The sequence below is a fragment of the Gekko japonicus genome, unplaced genomic scaffold (assembly GCF_001447785.1).
Source record: "Gekko japonicus isolate JY-2015 unplaced genomic scaffold, Gekko_japonicus_V1.1 scaffold84, whole genome shotgun sequence".
NCBI lineage: Eukaryota > Metazoa > Chordata > Lepidosauria > Squamata > Gekkonidae > Gekko > Gekko japonicus.
Window position 1 is genome coordinate 1,488,212 of NW_015159712.1, and position 16,516 is coordinate 1,504,727.

The following is a 16,516-nucleotide window of genomic DNA, read 5'->3' on the forward strand; positions in this document are numbered from 1 at the left end:
TTCAGCATTCATGTCTATTCTTGAGTTGACATGACTCCCCACTCTAACGTTTTGACAAGTGCTTGAGCCCAGACTGTGTCTGAGAGCCTAGCCGTAATCTTGCCCATTCCACATGTGACAGTGGAGTGGGTAAGAGAACTTATTGTTAGGTTGGTCTTCTGGCATTTGAATGAAAGGCTGTATGTATATGCTTCTTAAAGTTTCCAGAGTACAAAAATAAAAGAGACTTCAACATTAACCATGTTAGCTGCTGCCTTAAAAAAAAAAGTTTCAGAACCAACATCTATACTATGGTCCCTCAGTACTCTCATCAATATTTTCTTCCTGGAATAATGTGTATTTTACATGGAATTTCTAAATAACTTCCGCTAAATGTGTATGAACTTATAAAGGCTGGCAGTGGTTTTGGATGAAAGGTAACCACCATCAGGCCCTTGTTCATCCATGAAACCCCCTGGCTTTTGGTGAGGTAGCTCCCCCCCCCACCTCACTTAATTGCAAACTTCCATATCTTGTAGAGAGGAATAATAGCAGGAGTATATTGGAAACGTTTTGCCTGCCTGTGATAGCATGTAAGTGAAATAAAAAGGCTTGTTTCTTTGAGTTTCTATTAGCTTTCCTTAGGGTTAAGTTATGGGGAAAACAAAGCTTCAGCAACTTATTTTCTTCCTGGAGAGTAAACGTAAACGGCATGAATTCTTAGAATAATTGTTCATGTAATAATTGCCCAGCATCTTAATGTTTTTGCAGGCTACTCATGAACTTTAAATGTAGGAGACTTGAAAATTGCCACTATTGCTAATTGCTACTCAGGGAGAATTCAGACATAACACCAAATAATGTTTTAGCAGGGTGTGAATGGATTCTGTGCTCTTGTGCTCCTCCTACCCTCACATGCTCAGTCAGTTGATAGCTTTTTTAAATACTTCCAAATTGACTAAGTATGCCTTGCTTTTCCCGTCCCAACCAGGATTGTCAACCACAGTCTGCAGCTGGTTTGCTGTCCTTGATTGTGAGGGAAGGGGGAGAATGATAAGCTGATTTTAATGTGTGGGTTGGACCCAGCAACATGTGAGTGGGTGGGAAATCACTTAATCCAGTTCTGCCTGTGTCCATGGTAGTGCAGTGGTAGCAGCAACACATGAACTACTACAGCAATGTGCATGTGAACCAATAGATTGCATAACAATTCACATCATTTCATTGGATTTGGTTTTGGAATGGTCTCAGAAGAAATACCTACAAGTATCTTCCACATGTAGAAAAGGTAGTGGAGATACAGTTGCTTTCACTTAGTGAAGAAATTGAAAAGCAATCTTAAGCTTCTGCTTGCACAAAAACTGTTGTGCACATGGAAATCTTTGGTTTGTACTTGATTTGGAAATCTCTAGAGCTCATTCAAGTAGTGCCAGATCATAGTTTGCTGAACCCACCCATTGCTGCAGCCAGCACCTAAGGCTAAGTACTTAGAGTGTTGGCCTCCGCTATGTAATAGGGTATATTTAATTGGTTCATATATTAGCTTACAGCTCATTGCTACACCAAGATGCAAGTTCCATTTGCATTCCACACCTATATACCTTTAATCAGAATAATATATACAAAGCAGATTATGTGTCGTTTGAATAAGTTAGAAAAGCAAAGTTTAGTTGGACCTAGTGGAGTAGTAGGAAGAATGATGGCTTTGACCATAGAGAACTGGGTTTGAAACCCTGCTCAGTGAATGACTCTCTCTGCCTAACTTGTCTCATGGGTTTGTTTTTACTGTTTGGCAAAGCAATTTTGGACTCCATTCTAGTTTAGCACAAACTGTAATAGTGTTCCCTTCTTTATTTACTTGCTTCTCTCACCTTGTTTCTATTGTTGTATATTTTAAAAAATATTGTTTGACAGTCTGTCTTATAAATGCCTTTTTATTTTTTAACCCGTATTATTAAGTGTACTCTCTGTTGATTCTTCTGTATTTCTTCTTTGTAGGGTGGATATAGAGCTGAAGACAATACTTTTTTCTGAAACTGGTAAGTTTTTTTTAATTGCCAAAGTGAATTCTAGAGAAGTGCATTAATCAGAAAGTATATTTTGTCAAGGAGATTTGTTGTGTGAAATTAGGATTTCTGGATGAAATAAATAGCAGTGAGCAGTGTTCCCTCTAAGCTGAGTTACTGTGAGCTAGCTCACAGTTTTTTAACCTCTGGCTCACATATTTTTGCCTTGGCTCAGGAAGGATGGCTCCAGAGCAAACTGATTTATGCAGTAGCCAAATCACTTGCTTACAACTTTAATGCCAGTAGCTCACAAAGTAGAATTTTTGCTCACAAGACTCCACAGCTTAGAGGGAATATTGGCAGTGAGACTTAAAACTTTAATACATGTTTGACAGATTCATCTGGAAAAGTTAATAAAATTAGAGAGGTTCAGTATTTATTAGTACCTTTTTAATATTAGGCTTTTATTCATACAATTGATTTAGTTGGCTGTTAAAACTCTTTTAAAAATTTGGCTTTAATCCTGCCAGAAGCTACCACTGATGGAAGGATTTCTGACATTAGAGTGCACCTTTTTAACCTGCCCTTCTCACTGCAACCCAAAATGCCCCCTGAAATACTGTTTTAGAGGGGCAGGGGAACCCCTAGGAACAGCAGGGGGGCTCAGAGGTCTACAGGAACAGGGGGGGGAAATCAATTAAAGTGGCCCCACATTCTCTCTGCAGAAACCCTATGTGGAAGCCCATGTTTATTTTAGCATGTTTTCCAGTTCAGTTTAACAGAAGAAATGATCTTGTCAGCCTCTCGTTAAAAGTAATTCTGTTTTCAGAAAATAGTAATGAGTTTTGCTTCCCCCCATATGAGCCCAGATGATTCTTAAGATCCTCAAAACAAAGGATGCTCTCTTTCCCCCCTTAAAGAAGTTGAGATCTGTGACTGTAAAGGCAAGATTTTTTTTCTGTGGCCTACCCATTCTTATGGACTGGGCAGCCAGTTGAAGTAAGGGCTGCCTTTTTTCATTTGGTTTAGATAGCTGTATTATTTAGACAGGGTAGATCTGACTGGTTCTAATGGTGTTTTAATTGTGTTAATGTTTTAATGTGTTTCTGGTCACCTTTATTTGTATTAGTGGAAACTAGTTTGAGCAGTAAGGAAAAGCAGTATAGAAATAAGTTTAAAATGATGTTAAACTACTTTGTGTAATCCTTACTTGGTGCATATATGCTTTATGTTGTTACTTTGTGGTCTCTAGTATGCATACTTACTAAGAAGCAAGTTCAGTTTAACTCAGTGGGAACCACCTCCCAAGGGAACATGACATTCTACTAAACTACAACTACTAAAAAGCATCACTGTAAAAGGCAAATATCATGTGCTTATGAAACTATGAATATTGTATTATAAATGACAAGTTGTTTAAAATTGGGTTTTCACGTTTTCCTTTCTCTCATGATAACCATAAAATATATTGTTCTTCAGCAATAGTATAAAGAAGACACCTTTTCTGTTCCTCTGAAGTAAGCATCTAAAGGTGGTGGGGATTTAATAACCTTGACAGCTCAAGAAAGTGGAGAACTTAGAGAATGGAGTTGCAGACTCTGCAGGAGGCTCTAAAAGTGGAAATTCAAGTTCACCAGGTAAGTGGTATTCTCAGCTGTGTGTACCTTACTTGGGGAGTGTAGTGAAAGTAGTTTGTCTTCAATGAGATCTCATGGAGCAGACATGAAATGGGAGTTTCTGGCTTCACCATCCTGCTGCAGCCTACTGAGCCCCCTAAAATTGTTCCCATGAGTGTGTGGAGACTCAAGGTGAGTATAAGGGGCAAAGGAGTGTCTGCAGTGAGAGGTGGAAATTACCCCCAGCAAACATACCTTTGGATCAACAAGTCATATGCCCTCCCATCTTCTGTTTGTCAATTATAGCTGTTATGTATTTGACTTTGTCATTGCTAACCCCTATTGTATAGTAGAAAAGACTAGTGACTCACAACAGCTCATACCATATCACAAATTGTGTAAGTCTTTGAGGTCAGGGTTGCCACTTTTGGGAAAGTCAGGGAAATGAAAATTGGTCAGGGAAAGTCAGGGAAATTGGTCCAAAGCAGTGTTCCCTCTAAGCTGAGTTCGTGTGAGCTAGCTCACAGTTTTTTAGCCTCTGGCTCACACATTTTTGCCTTGGCTCAGGAAGGATGGCTCTAGAGCAAACTTATTTATGCAGTAGCCAAATCGCTGGCTCACAACTTTAATGCCAGTAGCTCGCAAAGGAGAAGTTTTGCTCATAAGACTCTACAGCTTAGAGGGAGCATTGGTCTGAAGTCAGGGAAAGTCAGGGAAATTGTGATTAAAATATATTCAGGCAGTGGATTTTTGACCTACTGCTGCAAGAGCATGATCTGTTCTTGTGGCAACTGGAATAGAGAAGTAGCAGAATACAAATAGAACTTAATGATGCCCTTTCCCAACCATTTTAGATAGAACGTTTATATAATTTTTAGTGTACCTTTAGAACAATAACAAAAATATTATGTCATTTGTTAGCATTCAGAGTTTACTTGAATTAAAATTTGTATCTTGGTGTAATTTTTGGTGCAATTGCAAAACAGATGTTGCTGCAGTTAATGTTGAAAGAAGCCGATATTAAATCTCTTTGACAAATATCTTTGCAGTTGAGACTTGTGCAGTTGTAGAGTGGAACCTTACCTTGCATTAATGCAATACGACCAGTGTTCCCTCTAAGCTGAGTTAGTGTGAGCTAGCTCACAGTTTTTTAGCCTCCGGCTCACACTTTTTTGTCTTAGCTCAGGAAGGATGGCTCCGGAGCAAACTAATTTATGCAGTAGCCAAATCGCTCACTCACAACTTTCATGCCAGTAGCTCACAAAGTAGAATTTTTGCTCACAAGACTCCACAGCTTAGAGGGAGTATTGACCTATTCATTTTTTAACTTGTGGTTATATTTGAATGGTGGTCAGGGAAATTGACAAATGTTGGTCAGGAAAAGTCAGAGAAATGAAAAATAAAATTTTAGTGGCAACCCTGAAGGTGCTACTGGACTCTTTTCTGCTGCTACTGGCAGACTAACACTGCTACCCATCTTGACCTTATTGTTCAGCTTGTACACATGATAACATCAGGAATGAAAATAAGTAGGCCACAAAATCCACTACAACAGTAAACATAGGAGGCTTGCACTCTAACCTTTAAAAGGGTAGATATGCAGGTGGTGTACAGTGACTGAAGCTGTGAAGGTTAAAAAAACCTGAAGCCTTTCTTTTGATTTCAAAAATCATGGGGTCTGGTCCTGCCACTTTAATAAGTTTTTCTCCTTAAAAGTGTGTGGGGGGGGAATCAGATTTTAGGACAGTTCTTACTACAGAGCCATTCTTAATGCTATTTAATCCAATGGTTGCCTATTTTCTGAATTTTCTGTCTTGGAGTATGAATAGCTGGTTTGGCACTGGTGACCATGCTGGAAATAGAGTATGAATCAGTTGATTTGTGTATTGAATGTAATTAAAATGATTTTCCTAGAATATATTCAGTATGACTAACTCCAGACAATAGGTGGCAGGCATGATTTACTTATCACATAAAATTCTTTCTTTTAAAATTGATCTTGCAAATATGAAAAAAAATTCACCCAATCCTTGCAGTCAAATATTTAAACTAATATTCCAGTCCTGACCACATCTTCTGAGTAGGTCAAATTTCAGTGGAGCTCTAAATAATTTACTGTGAGATCTCTTTAATACAGAGATAAAGTAAAAAGTTTAATATTTAGTACTCATGGGGAAACTGCTAGTAGACACATCAGTGGCCATGAGCACAGATGACTTTATGAGGGAGACAGATTCATGGAGGGATAGATTTACTCATGGAACCTCCATCAACAGCAACTTTCTGAATACCAGTTCTAGAAGGTAGTTTCAGGGGAAGGCCTTTTGTCTCTATGCATTGCTTGTTGGCCCTCCAGGGGTACTGGTTGGCTGCTGTGTGAAACACGATGCTGGACTAGATATATAGTTGGTCTCATACGTAGGACTGTTCTTATGTTCTCTTCATCCTGATGAAACTGGTGATGTATTAGGCAAGCTCTTTCATGTGAGTGTGGTTGACATTTTAGGCACTTTTATAAACTATATTTGATGATGATAATATTGATGACTTCAAATTCAAGTTCTTGGAGACTATATATTGTATAAATTTAACAAAGTTTGGTAACCTAAAAGCAGGTGATGAGCAACCAGCTCAATGATGATTGATGATTCACATGCAGATTGAGAAGAACTGTTGCATGGAATTCTTAACAAAAGTGAAAAGTAAAGGGCAAGTCAAAACTAAATATGGAGAATAGTTCTTCATGATAAATCATTGCTTAGTAAGCTGATTGTCTAATTCAGGACATGAACATATACAGACACACAACTCCCAGTTATCAAACCATGAAATACACTCCATGACATTCTTCTCAAATTTGGTTTTGGTTATCACCATCAACTTACCAATATGCTAACAGTGATGGGGCTCTGTGTTATGTGGTAAGTCTTCTTTGGGATAACTATCCCACGTTTAATGGATCTTTCACAATCTTATGCGAACTTTCTTTGTGTCACTAAGTTTCAGTTAGATCAATGGAACCCAGCCATATCTGTAATTTGCAGTGTCTATAAGCATACAAATTTATCTGTGGTATGAAATATTCTGGCCTTACCTATGTTGTATTTTTGCACAAAATGGTCATAATCCAGAGATATGTATGACTGAAGCAGTGCACGTGCATCAAACCACCTATCTATCCATCCTCAGATAGTTAATAAGATTCCTTTACTGCATACTCCTCCTTGCAGCCCTAGTTCAGTGACTAGAACTATAGATTCAGACCTGAATATGCTTATTTTATGGCAACAGCAAATTCACATGTGGATGATTCTTGCTGGATTGATGTGATGGTGTGTTGTAAACCTCATCTTGTGCAAATGGAAGTTCTACTCATACAGAGGTGTTGGACGTAGGTATCAGTGATTCCCTTTTCTCTGCGGCAGTCTCCTGTGTTATATCATTCTAGAAAGGTCTTGAAAGGTGTGACTTCCAGGGGTGTGTGAAGGGCTGCAGATAGGGAAGGGGCGAAATATTGACCACCCCTTCATGCAACTGGAAGTTGTTCCAGTCATTCAAGTTAGGTATATGTGTGGATCTAAAACTTTATGTATAGAATGATAGAAATTAAGAGTTCAAATGCATGTGAATCTGTTAGTTTCTCATTTTGATCCCTGAGCATCTCTGCCAATTATTTTCTAACAAGAAAAAGGAAAGCTGATTATCTTAGAGTTCTAAAAGAAGATCAGTTGATCAATTTCTTTATTCGGCCAACGACCAGTACAAGTAAAAAATAAAACCTTTACAGTAAATACATTAGAAAGTAAAATTGGTCTGATCTATTGGCAACAATTAGTTAAAATCTGTACATAAAATTTCTCTACGAATTCTACAGGCTACTGAAAAATGTTTTGGCACATCTAATGATAACCTGTTGATTAACACCCATTAAAAGTTTCTTTAAAATATAAACATCGGAACATCCTGAAAAATTATTAAGTAGAGGGGAGATTATATTAGAACGAGCTTCCTCATAGAAGCGACAGTGGAACATTACATGCTCAACTGATTCCACCTGTTTAGTACCACACAGACAAATCCTCTCCTTCATGGGAGTCTTTTTGTATCTCCCCTCTAGAACTGCAGAGGGAAGGACTCTCCATCTCACCAAAGTAAAAGCTCTCTGTTGACTGGGTACCTCCAGGACAGAGAGATAAGGTGTCGCTCTACATCGAACAACCTTTGCTTGATCATTGATTTTGCTTAATCAAAACCCAATTGCAGAACAAATTTAGAGGAGGAGCCCAAATTCTGCAGTTTAAGATGAATGGCCTTCTCCCAAGAGGATTGAAAATGGTCTTGCAGGACTAATGCTATTAAACCCTGTGGGTTATGTGATAATTTTAACCAATAGTTGATGGAGGCAAGGCTTACCCTGGCTTCTACATTAATCAAACCTGACTCAAGACGTAAGCTGGCCTTGGACACACATCTTGGTACCTTAAATAAAGCTCTCAGAAGTCTTGATTGAATTTTTTCTAAAGGGGCAAAGTGGGAAGGGGGGGGGTCCAAGTGTTGTCCCATACATGAATTGGGGCAGTGTTTTTGCCTGAAATAACCGGAGGGCTGCTGGTACATACATGCCTCACTTGGAACATGCAAATTTAAGAATGGCCTGTGCAGATTTTTGACCAGTTGCTGCAGCATAGTCATGGTGAGTAGTTCTAATCTCTGAGGAGTGAATCATCACCCCTAAGTATTTAAAATAAGATACTTGTTCCAGTTTATGGCCATTGATGTTCCAAGACCTTCTTTTCTGACCTTTGCCAAATGGAACGATGTTAGTTTTTTGATAGTTAATCTCTAATAAGGTCTCTTTGCAATAACAACTGAGCGCCTTAAGGGCTCTTTTCAAGCCCACTGGGGTTCTGGACAATAAAACCATATCATCAGCAAATAGCAAAGCTGGGATTTTCCTATTAGCTAAAGCAGGGGGGTGGGTGTCAACAGAGCTTATTCTACTGACCAGATTATTAATGTATAGATCGAACAACACTGGTTGCAAGACACACCCGTTTTACTCCTTTAGCTGTAGTTACCAGGTTGGAAAGGTGCCCAGCCCTATCACATCTAACTCTAAGGGATGTATTTGTATACAGGGTGTATATTAAATATAAAAGTCTAAGATCTGTGTTCATACCTTCCAATTTTTCCCACAACAAACCCCTAGATATAGTGTCAAAAGCTGATCTCAAGTCAAGGAAAGCAGCATATAACGAGGTCGACCTACTAGATGTGAATTTCTCTATTAGATGTTGCATAGTTATACAATGACCCAGCATAGATCCTCCCTCCCTGAAGCCCACCTGTTTCAAAACAAGAATATCTTCTTGTTCAGTCCAGCATATAGTTTGCCTATAATGCTGAGTAGACTTATAGGTCTATAGTTGGCTAGGTCATCTCTCCTCCCTTTCTTGTAGAATAGTATGATGATTGCCTGCCTCCAGTCCTCTGGAATACATCCCGTTGAGTCAATAAAAGAGAAAAGTGAGGCTAAAGGTGGTGCCCACCACTCAATGTTATTCATGAGGAAGTCAGAGGGTACTTTGTCTATACCAGGGACTTTTCCTTTCTTTAATTGTTTTATAAGTGCTGTGACTTCTTTTGTTGAAACTGGTGGCCAGTCTGGTAAGTCTGATGTTGTTTGTAGGTGTAGATCACATGAACTCTCTGCAAAGATCTTTCAGAAGTAAGATTCCCGAACATCGGCCGTGATTACTGAGTCTAAAGGAGAGGAGTCCTTGAAAGAATGCTTGGATGCCAATTTCCAGAAGAATTTGGAGTTTTTCTCTTTAGCTGCCTGGATCAGTTTTCCCAATGTTTCCATTTTATCTGCTTTTCTCTTTTTTGCCACAGTTAGTTTGTAGGATTTCTTTGCATTCAAATCAGTTTGATAAAGAGCTGGGCTTTCGGAATCAGATGTGGATTTGTAGGCATGGAATGCGGAGATACAGAATCTTTTGGCATCTCCTGTCCTTATCAAACCATTTCCTAGAGGAACATCTAGATTTCTTAATTTGTGATTCCATGTTTTGTAATAATAGAGACTTTATTCTTTGAACGATATTGTCATAGGGAATTAAGGTATCCTTTCCCTCTGGACAGTCAATGATGGCTGCTCTATTTGCCATACATTCTTCCTCGACTAAATATTTCAGTTTTTGCTCTAGTTGGGGTGTCCACTTGACCCGACAGCCTATTTGTTCTGTTGGTATAATCTGGGTCCTATTTTGAGTTTTAAGGTAACTCTTGGGTGATAAGGGGTTAAGACATAGGAGGAAGGGTAGGTGATCCCTCTCTAGGGCAGGTAGGACCTGAAGGCTTTTCACAAATGAAAGTATGTTTCTACTAACAAGAAAATAATCAATGGTACTGCACCTGTTTCCCATCATAAATGTGAAGCCACCTGGAAAATCCCCCTCTGTAGTTCCATTCAAAATATGAAGGTTTGCCCTTCCAGCCATCCCAACAAGACATAAGCCAGCAAAGTTTGCTTTGGCATCTTTAGAGCAGTGCTGATCGTGGGTATGGCTTGGATCATCTTCTGTTAGTATTCTAGTGTTTTTGTAGTTGTCATATAGGAACTGGTCATTGGGACCAATTCTTACATTATTATCTCCTCCAATTATAACTGTATCTGCTGAGTTGCTCATAAGTTGCTCATAAGAAGAGTTGCTCATAAGAAGAGGCCCCACTGGTGGACCTCCTGATGGCACCTGGTATTTTTGGCCACTGTGTGACAGAGTGTTGGACTGGATGGGCCTTTGGCCTGATCTAACATTGGCGTCTCTTATGTTCTTAAGATCTTGTAAGTATTGCTCCAGATCGGCCCAAATTACTGATGTGGTCACATTTTTCCGATGGGGAGGGAGATAGACATTGACCACTAATATCTGATCTGTGCCTAGTTGAATGAGGACAGCCATTGCTAAGTTCTTTAATGGGTGCAGGACTGTAGTCTTCACTGTAAGGGAGGTAGACACAAGAATGCCCAAACCTCCCATTAGCCTCCCAGGACCCCCACCATTTGTGGTTCCAGTGGTATATGATTTATATCTATCCATTACAAGATCTTGGGCAATCCATGTTTCCTGAACCAGGAGTATATCATATTTCTGATGAAATAAGGAATAGTGCTGATTTATGCACTGGTTCCAGCCAGCCACGTTCCATGTAACAATCTCCAAGCATTTCTGTTTTGCAGACTTACACTGCTAGATCTTGTTAAACTTAGTAATAGAAAGTGTGTTCTAAATGCTGATAACCTATGAAAGCAAGTTTGTAATTTTGCCAATTACATCAAAAGGAACTTTTGTTAGACATTTTTGGCTCAGAAGGAAGAATTTCAATGTAAAATATGTGTGGAATACACAGCAAACCCTCTTTTGCTCTGAAGAGCAAATCTCTCATTTTGAGTTCAAGGGTTTTAACGCGTGGCTGCTTCCACATGGAAGTTTTGCTCTTAATGTCTAAAGTGGAGCAGGATTTTACTGCTTCATGTTCATTGTGCATCACAAAGAGCAAGAACAGCAGTCCCTGCCTGTGCAGAGCAATGATTTGGAAACTTTCAAAGCAAGTGCTTAGACATCAGATCTTCTCAGAAACACAGACCTGGACTGTGTATACTCTGAGGGCAAGAGTTGTACCTTTCCCTTTGTTCCTTTTCATCCAGTGAGTTGGAATGTTTCTGAGCTCACCTCAGAGTGGCTAGTGTTTTTCTCTTCTCATGTTCATAGTTATATAGTTAAGTTTTTGTAAGCTAGTGGTTTCTCTAGGATTTTTCAGTGTCTAGGCTGCAGTCCAACATTTTAAAATGGCCTCAGATTTGCTCAAGAAAGATCCTGTCCACAGATAGGCATGAGATCCCCTTGATGCCTGTCATCTTTGCTTGGGTTTCACTGAGCAGGTGAGAATGAACCGTGCTTTGCATTTTCAATCTCTCTTTTGGTGACCATGTCTTATCAGCATTTGCTGAAAATGTGGAGGCTGCACTCTTGGTGACATCAGTATAGTAGTAGTAAGGGCCTTTAGCTTCACTGTTCATGTGCTACCCTGATGTGGCCAGTTCCTGCTCTACCCTACTATATGGACACTTTGGTGTTGCTGTCAGTGAGAGCTCTACAGAAAATCTTCAGTGAGAGCTCTACAGTGGCTGTTTCTTCGGTGAGAGCTCTACAGAAAATCATTGCCATGTGGAAGCCAGTCTGTTAGTCCAGATTAGGGATGGGCATGAACCGAGAAAATGGAGGTCTGTCCTGGTTCGTGAAGTCACACAGACCATGAACCGGACAACCCCTCTGGTTTGTGAACCAGTTTGGGTTTATGAGGTTCATAAAAGCCATTTAAAGGGAATGTTCCCTTTAAATTGCTTTTGCAAGCTGCTCCACAAGTGAACTGAGAAGGCATTTAAATGCTTTCCCAGTTGGAAATTATTTCAGGGGGAGCGAAAGGGATTGCTGAAATTGCTTCCAACTGGGAAGGCATTTAAATGCCTTCCCAGTTGAAGCTGCACCACAGTGGCTGTGCAACTCACCAGTGCGACTCACCACATCGTGCCGCCACCTCAGCACGACCCTTGAACAAATGAGCTCAGAAGGCATTTAAATGCCTTCTCAGTTTACTGGGGAGTTGTGCTGCCATAGCTTCTGCGGTGGGGAGGCGGGAATGGACCAAAAGGGATCACTGAAATGGTTTGCATCTATTAGATGCAAGCCATTTCAGCAATCCCTTTTGCTCCCCCCGCCACAGAAGCCACAGCGGTGCAACTCACCAGTGAGCTCAGAATGCATTTAAAGGCCTTCTGAGCTCACGTGTCATGCTGCAGTGGTGGCACGACTCTCAAGCGAGTGAACTTAGAAGGTATTTAAATGCCTTTTGAGCTCACTGGTGAGTTGCACTGCCTCAGCAGGGTGGCTTTAAAGGGTTCCCGACTGTTGCCTTGGCTGCCAGCATGTCTGGCCCATGAACCCTCTTACAAACCAAATGAACCTCTGCAAAAACCTGTTTGGTTAGTGGGCAAACCAATTCATGATGAACTTCAGGTCATAATTTGGCTCGTGCCCATCCCTAGTCCAGATACTAGAAATTGTTATAGACAGGTTGTGCGTACATAAGTACACTCTTACACACTTGGGTATGCATGTCATGGTGTTGGGGAAAATAATAGCCGTGAGGAATTTATTCTCTTCCAGAAATATTGTTTGTATATAAAATACTATAGTATGGAATGGATCCCCCCCCCCGAAAGTGTTATAAGAGAATTCTTATAAGGCGTAGTTCTAAATTATTCACTAATGCAAATAGAAATCGATTCCAGTACATACCTGGTTAATCATACACTTCTTGCCATATCAGACAAACATGTTGCATTGTCAAACCTCTAGATTAATGTCCAAGCCAGTCTGGTGTAGTTTTTTTAGTGTCAAATTGAGAGACCCTACTCTGCCACAGAAGCTGTGGAAGTTCACTGGATGACCTTGAGCCAGTCACATACTCTCAGCCTAACCTACCTCACATATCAAGATGGGTAGCTGTGTTAGTCTGTCTGTAGCAGTAGAAAAGAGCAAGAGTCCAGTAACACAGGTATCTGAAGAACTGAGCAGTGACTCACAAAAGCTCAAACCTTGCCACCTATTTAGTTAGTCTTTAAGGTGCTACTGGACTCTTGCTTTTTTCTGCCACCTCACATAGTTGTTGTATGATAAAATGAAGGTGCTTTGGGTCCCCAATGGGGAAAAAGTTGGGGTATAAATGAAGTAATTAAATAATGTAGATACTACAGTGTTAGTCTTCATTCCATCAGTCATCACCTGAGTTTGGCAAGAGTGCACATTTTAATTCCTAAGCAAGTCTTCTAAAATTATACAACAAACTTCCTTTATGCTTGGAGACCAAGAAATTGAAGGGGATATTCATAATGGGAGTGAAGTTCTCGTATAGATGACCATAGCTATGTGTTACTAAGAGGTACAGATAGTATGGCACCAATTCTTTTATACTTGGAAAAAGTGCCTGTGGAAGCAGGCAGAGAACAACCAAGGAATTTGCTGCTAGTTTTTAGATAACTTGAGGTTTAAGATCAATTTCTGAAAGAATTAATGTTAGTTTTTGTAGAGCATGCAAATTCTAGTTCATCTTCTGTCTTCTGTGCAGGCCCTCATTGGGGACTATGCATGCTCAGGACAGCCATGGATAGAAGTTTGTAGCTGTAATGAATCTGAGGGGTGCCCCTTCCCCTTGAGAGTGATTGCAACTCCCCCTTGCCCAAGCTGTCATGTGCTCTGGAGGAATGGCACCCCTCCCCTCAATTCCTTTCTTGCTGCTATGAAGATAGGAAAACCAACATACAACAAGTACCGTGCACAGATGATTATAACATATGATAAATAATTATATATTTTTTGAAAAATATTTTTATAATAATATCTACATATATAATAAATCATCTTAATAAAAAATCATCTCCAAGAATCTCAAAAGCTATAGTACAACCTTTAATAATAGTCCTGCTCTGTTAAATAAAAGTTTCAAAAGGGAGGACTCCTTAAAGTCTCTTTATAACATGTGCTCATGTCTTCCTTATTTATTTACGATTATTTATGATATGTTATAATCATCTGTGCACGGTACTTCTTGTATGTTGGTTTTCCTACTTACCGTAGGTCCTTGTTTGGTTTTGTGAATTGCTGTGAAGATAGGAGCTTCCTAGCATCATTGTACTTATCAGTCATCTTTAGGCGTCATTTTTGGTCTTTTTCCTTGACTGGAGCTTGTGTTTCCTTCTTTGATCACTTCTTCTGTGAGTTCATGAACTGTTAAAAAAGAGAGAGAGAAATTGCAAGTTTTTGTCTACTGGGTGCTCAGAGGCTGTTATTATCCTTGTTCTGGGTTTTCCCCTTCTAAGTCCCCTGCTGTATTCTTTAACTTGGGCAGTGAGTGGCCATGTCTGTGAAGGCACTTCTAAAGAAATGAATGAAATGTGACACAAAGATAACTCATATGGATGAGCATGAGCTATGCCTGATGTGCCTTGGAGAGTGCTACAACGTGTCTGCCTGTAAAATGTGGAATCAGTTCACCCCTAGGGTACATAGTCGCAGGGCTTCGAGACTGAAGGCTGCCCTTTGGGAAAAGGCACTCTCATCATCTGAGGTACCTAAGTCATCCAGTGGTTCCAAGAATTACTTGAGACCAGCATTGGTTCGCTCAATTCTGTCAGTTCAGGCATCAGAGTCTCTGAGGCAGCATTCCGTCTCCCTGACCGCTGTAGCTTGACATTCTTTGGAAGAAGAAGAGAAGAGTTGGATTTATACCTCACCCTTCACTCGAAGTCTCAGAGCAGCTTACAATCTCCTAGCACAATGTATGGAGAATTAAGCACCTTGTATTGAAAGATCAGCATCAGTGGTCAGACCAAGTGTGCATACCAGAGCAGTTTTTAAAAAAGGAAAAGGAGACCAGAGACCAGAATTGCAGTCTAACTAAATTATTTGCAATGAACCCTGACTGAAAAGCAGTTGATACAACCATTGTGGAATAGTCTGGCTTAACTCAGACTGCTGAGTATATAACATGATGGTATGGAGAAGCTTCAAAGTAGTGTTGGGGGGGATTAATAGGGTTTGCAGGATCATTAAAGTAACCACAATAAAACATACAGCAGTTGGTGAACACATTAGTATACTTTTTAGAACTCTCTATTCCTCTGACAAGCCCCCCCCCCCCCAAAAAAAAAAACTTGATAGGTTTTACAATAATATTTCTCTAAGGGAATCCTACGGGAAGATAGGTAATTTCTGAATAAAGCCTTCACTACAGGGCAGGACAGACTCTCTGCAGAGCTGATATAATTATCTTGAAGACAGACTTGTAAAGGAAGAAGGATATAGCCAACAGACTACCCATCCACCATTTTAACAGTTCCATACTTGATAATAGCATATTTTTCAGGAGAAAGGAACAAATAAAAAGCAACTGCTACCACAGGAGGCCTCAGAGATGGATGGTGCAACACAGGAAAAGACTTGTCACAAAAGACCACCAGAGCAGACTTTCTACTGCTGAGGAAACACTGGATAGGTGGAAAGCAAATGCACATGTAGACCCCACATATTATTATTAGATATGCAAGGAACTTATAGAGAAGAAACAACTTGGACATTGGATTTCCCCACTGAGGAGATTAGTGTAAACTCCTTTTGCAGGGGAACAGTCTCCTGATTTCCAATCAGCTGTTTGGCTCCTATTGGGATCTTGATAAAGTTTGCATGATTCAACATGGGCAAATAAAACAGAACTGTCCCTCTGTGAAATGCAGAGCCATAACTGAACAAACTCTTTTGTTATGTAGACAAGATGGCACTTGGAGCCCACGAAAACTTTTCTAATGACAGTGTGCTTCTGAAGAACGTTGGAAGCAATACAAGGGCAAGTCTGTTAGCCGCCCTGAGCTGAAGATTGGATAGGGCGGGATATAAATCCCAAAATAAATAAATAAATAAATAAAAGTATATCATCAGTAGGCAAGACTAATACAAATTATCCAATTTCAGATGGTGGTCCTTTGCTGATGCCCATAGGAACTACACTTTGTCAAGATGTATCTGTAGCTGTGAATATTGGTAGGACTTGATCCTCATTAACATCTCTTAAATGGAACACTTCCAGCCAGTTGCAAGTCTTCGTTTTGTTCATGTTCATGAGACTGAAACCATGTTCGCAATCTGAACTGGATGCAAGAAACATGGCACAGATATCCAGAAGAACTGCAATGTTACAGAAGTGTTTCTCATGGAAAGCAAAAATGGACCACATTGTCAAAGGACTTCATCAAACCACATCTGTCTTTCTCTGCTCCTGGTACTGGTCTATTACCTT

General features: G+C 40.0%; 1 protein-coding gene across 1 annotated transcript in view; it reads left to right on the plus strand.

Moving 5' to 3' along the window:
• Positions 1–1,976: 1,976 nt before the first annotated feature.
• PHF21A (PHD finger protein 21A) overlaps positions 1,977–16,516 on the plus strand; it is a 180,200-nt gene continuing 165,660 nt past the window's right edge. Inside the window, exons 1-2 of the mRNA XM_015408418.1 lie at positions 1,977–2,018; positions 3,465–3,622. Coding sequence (XP_015263904.1) covers positions 3,569–3,622 — 54 coding nt within the window. The 5' untranslated portion in view covers positions 1,977–2,018; positions 3,465–3,568. The remainder of the gene's footprint in view (positions 2,019–3,464; positions 3,623–16,516) is intronic.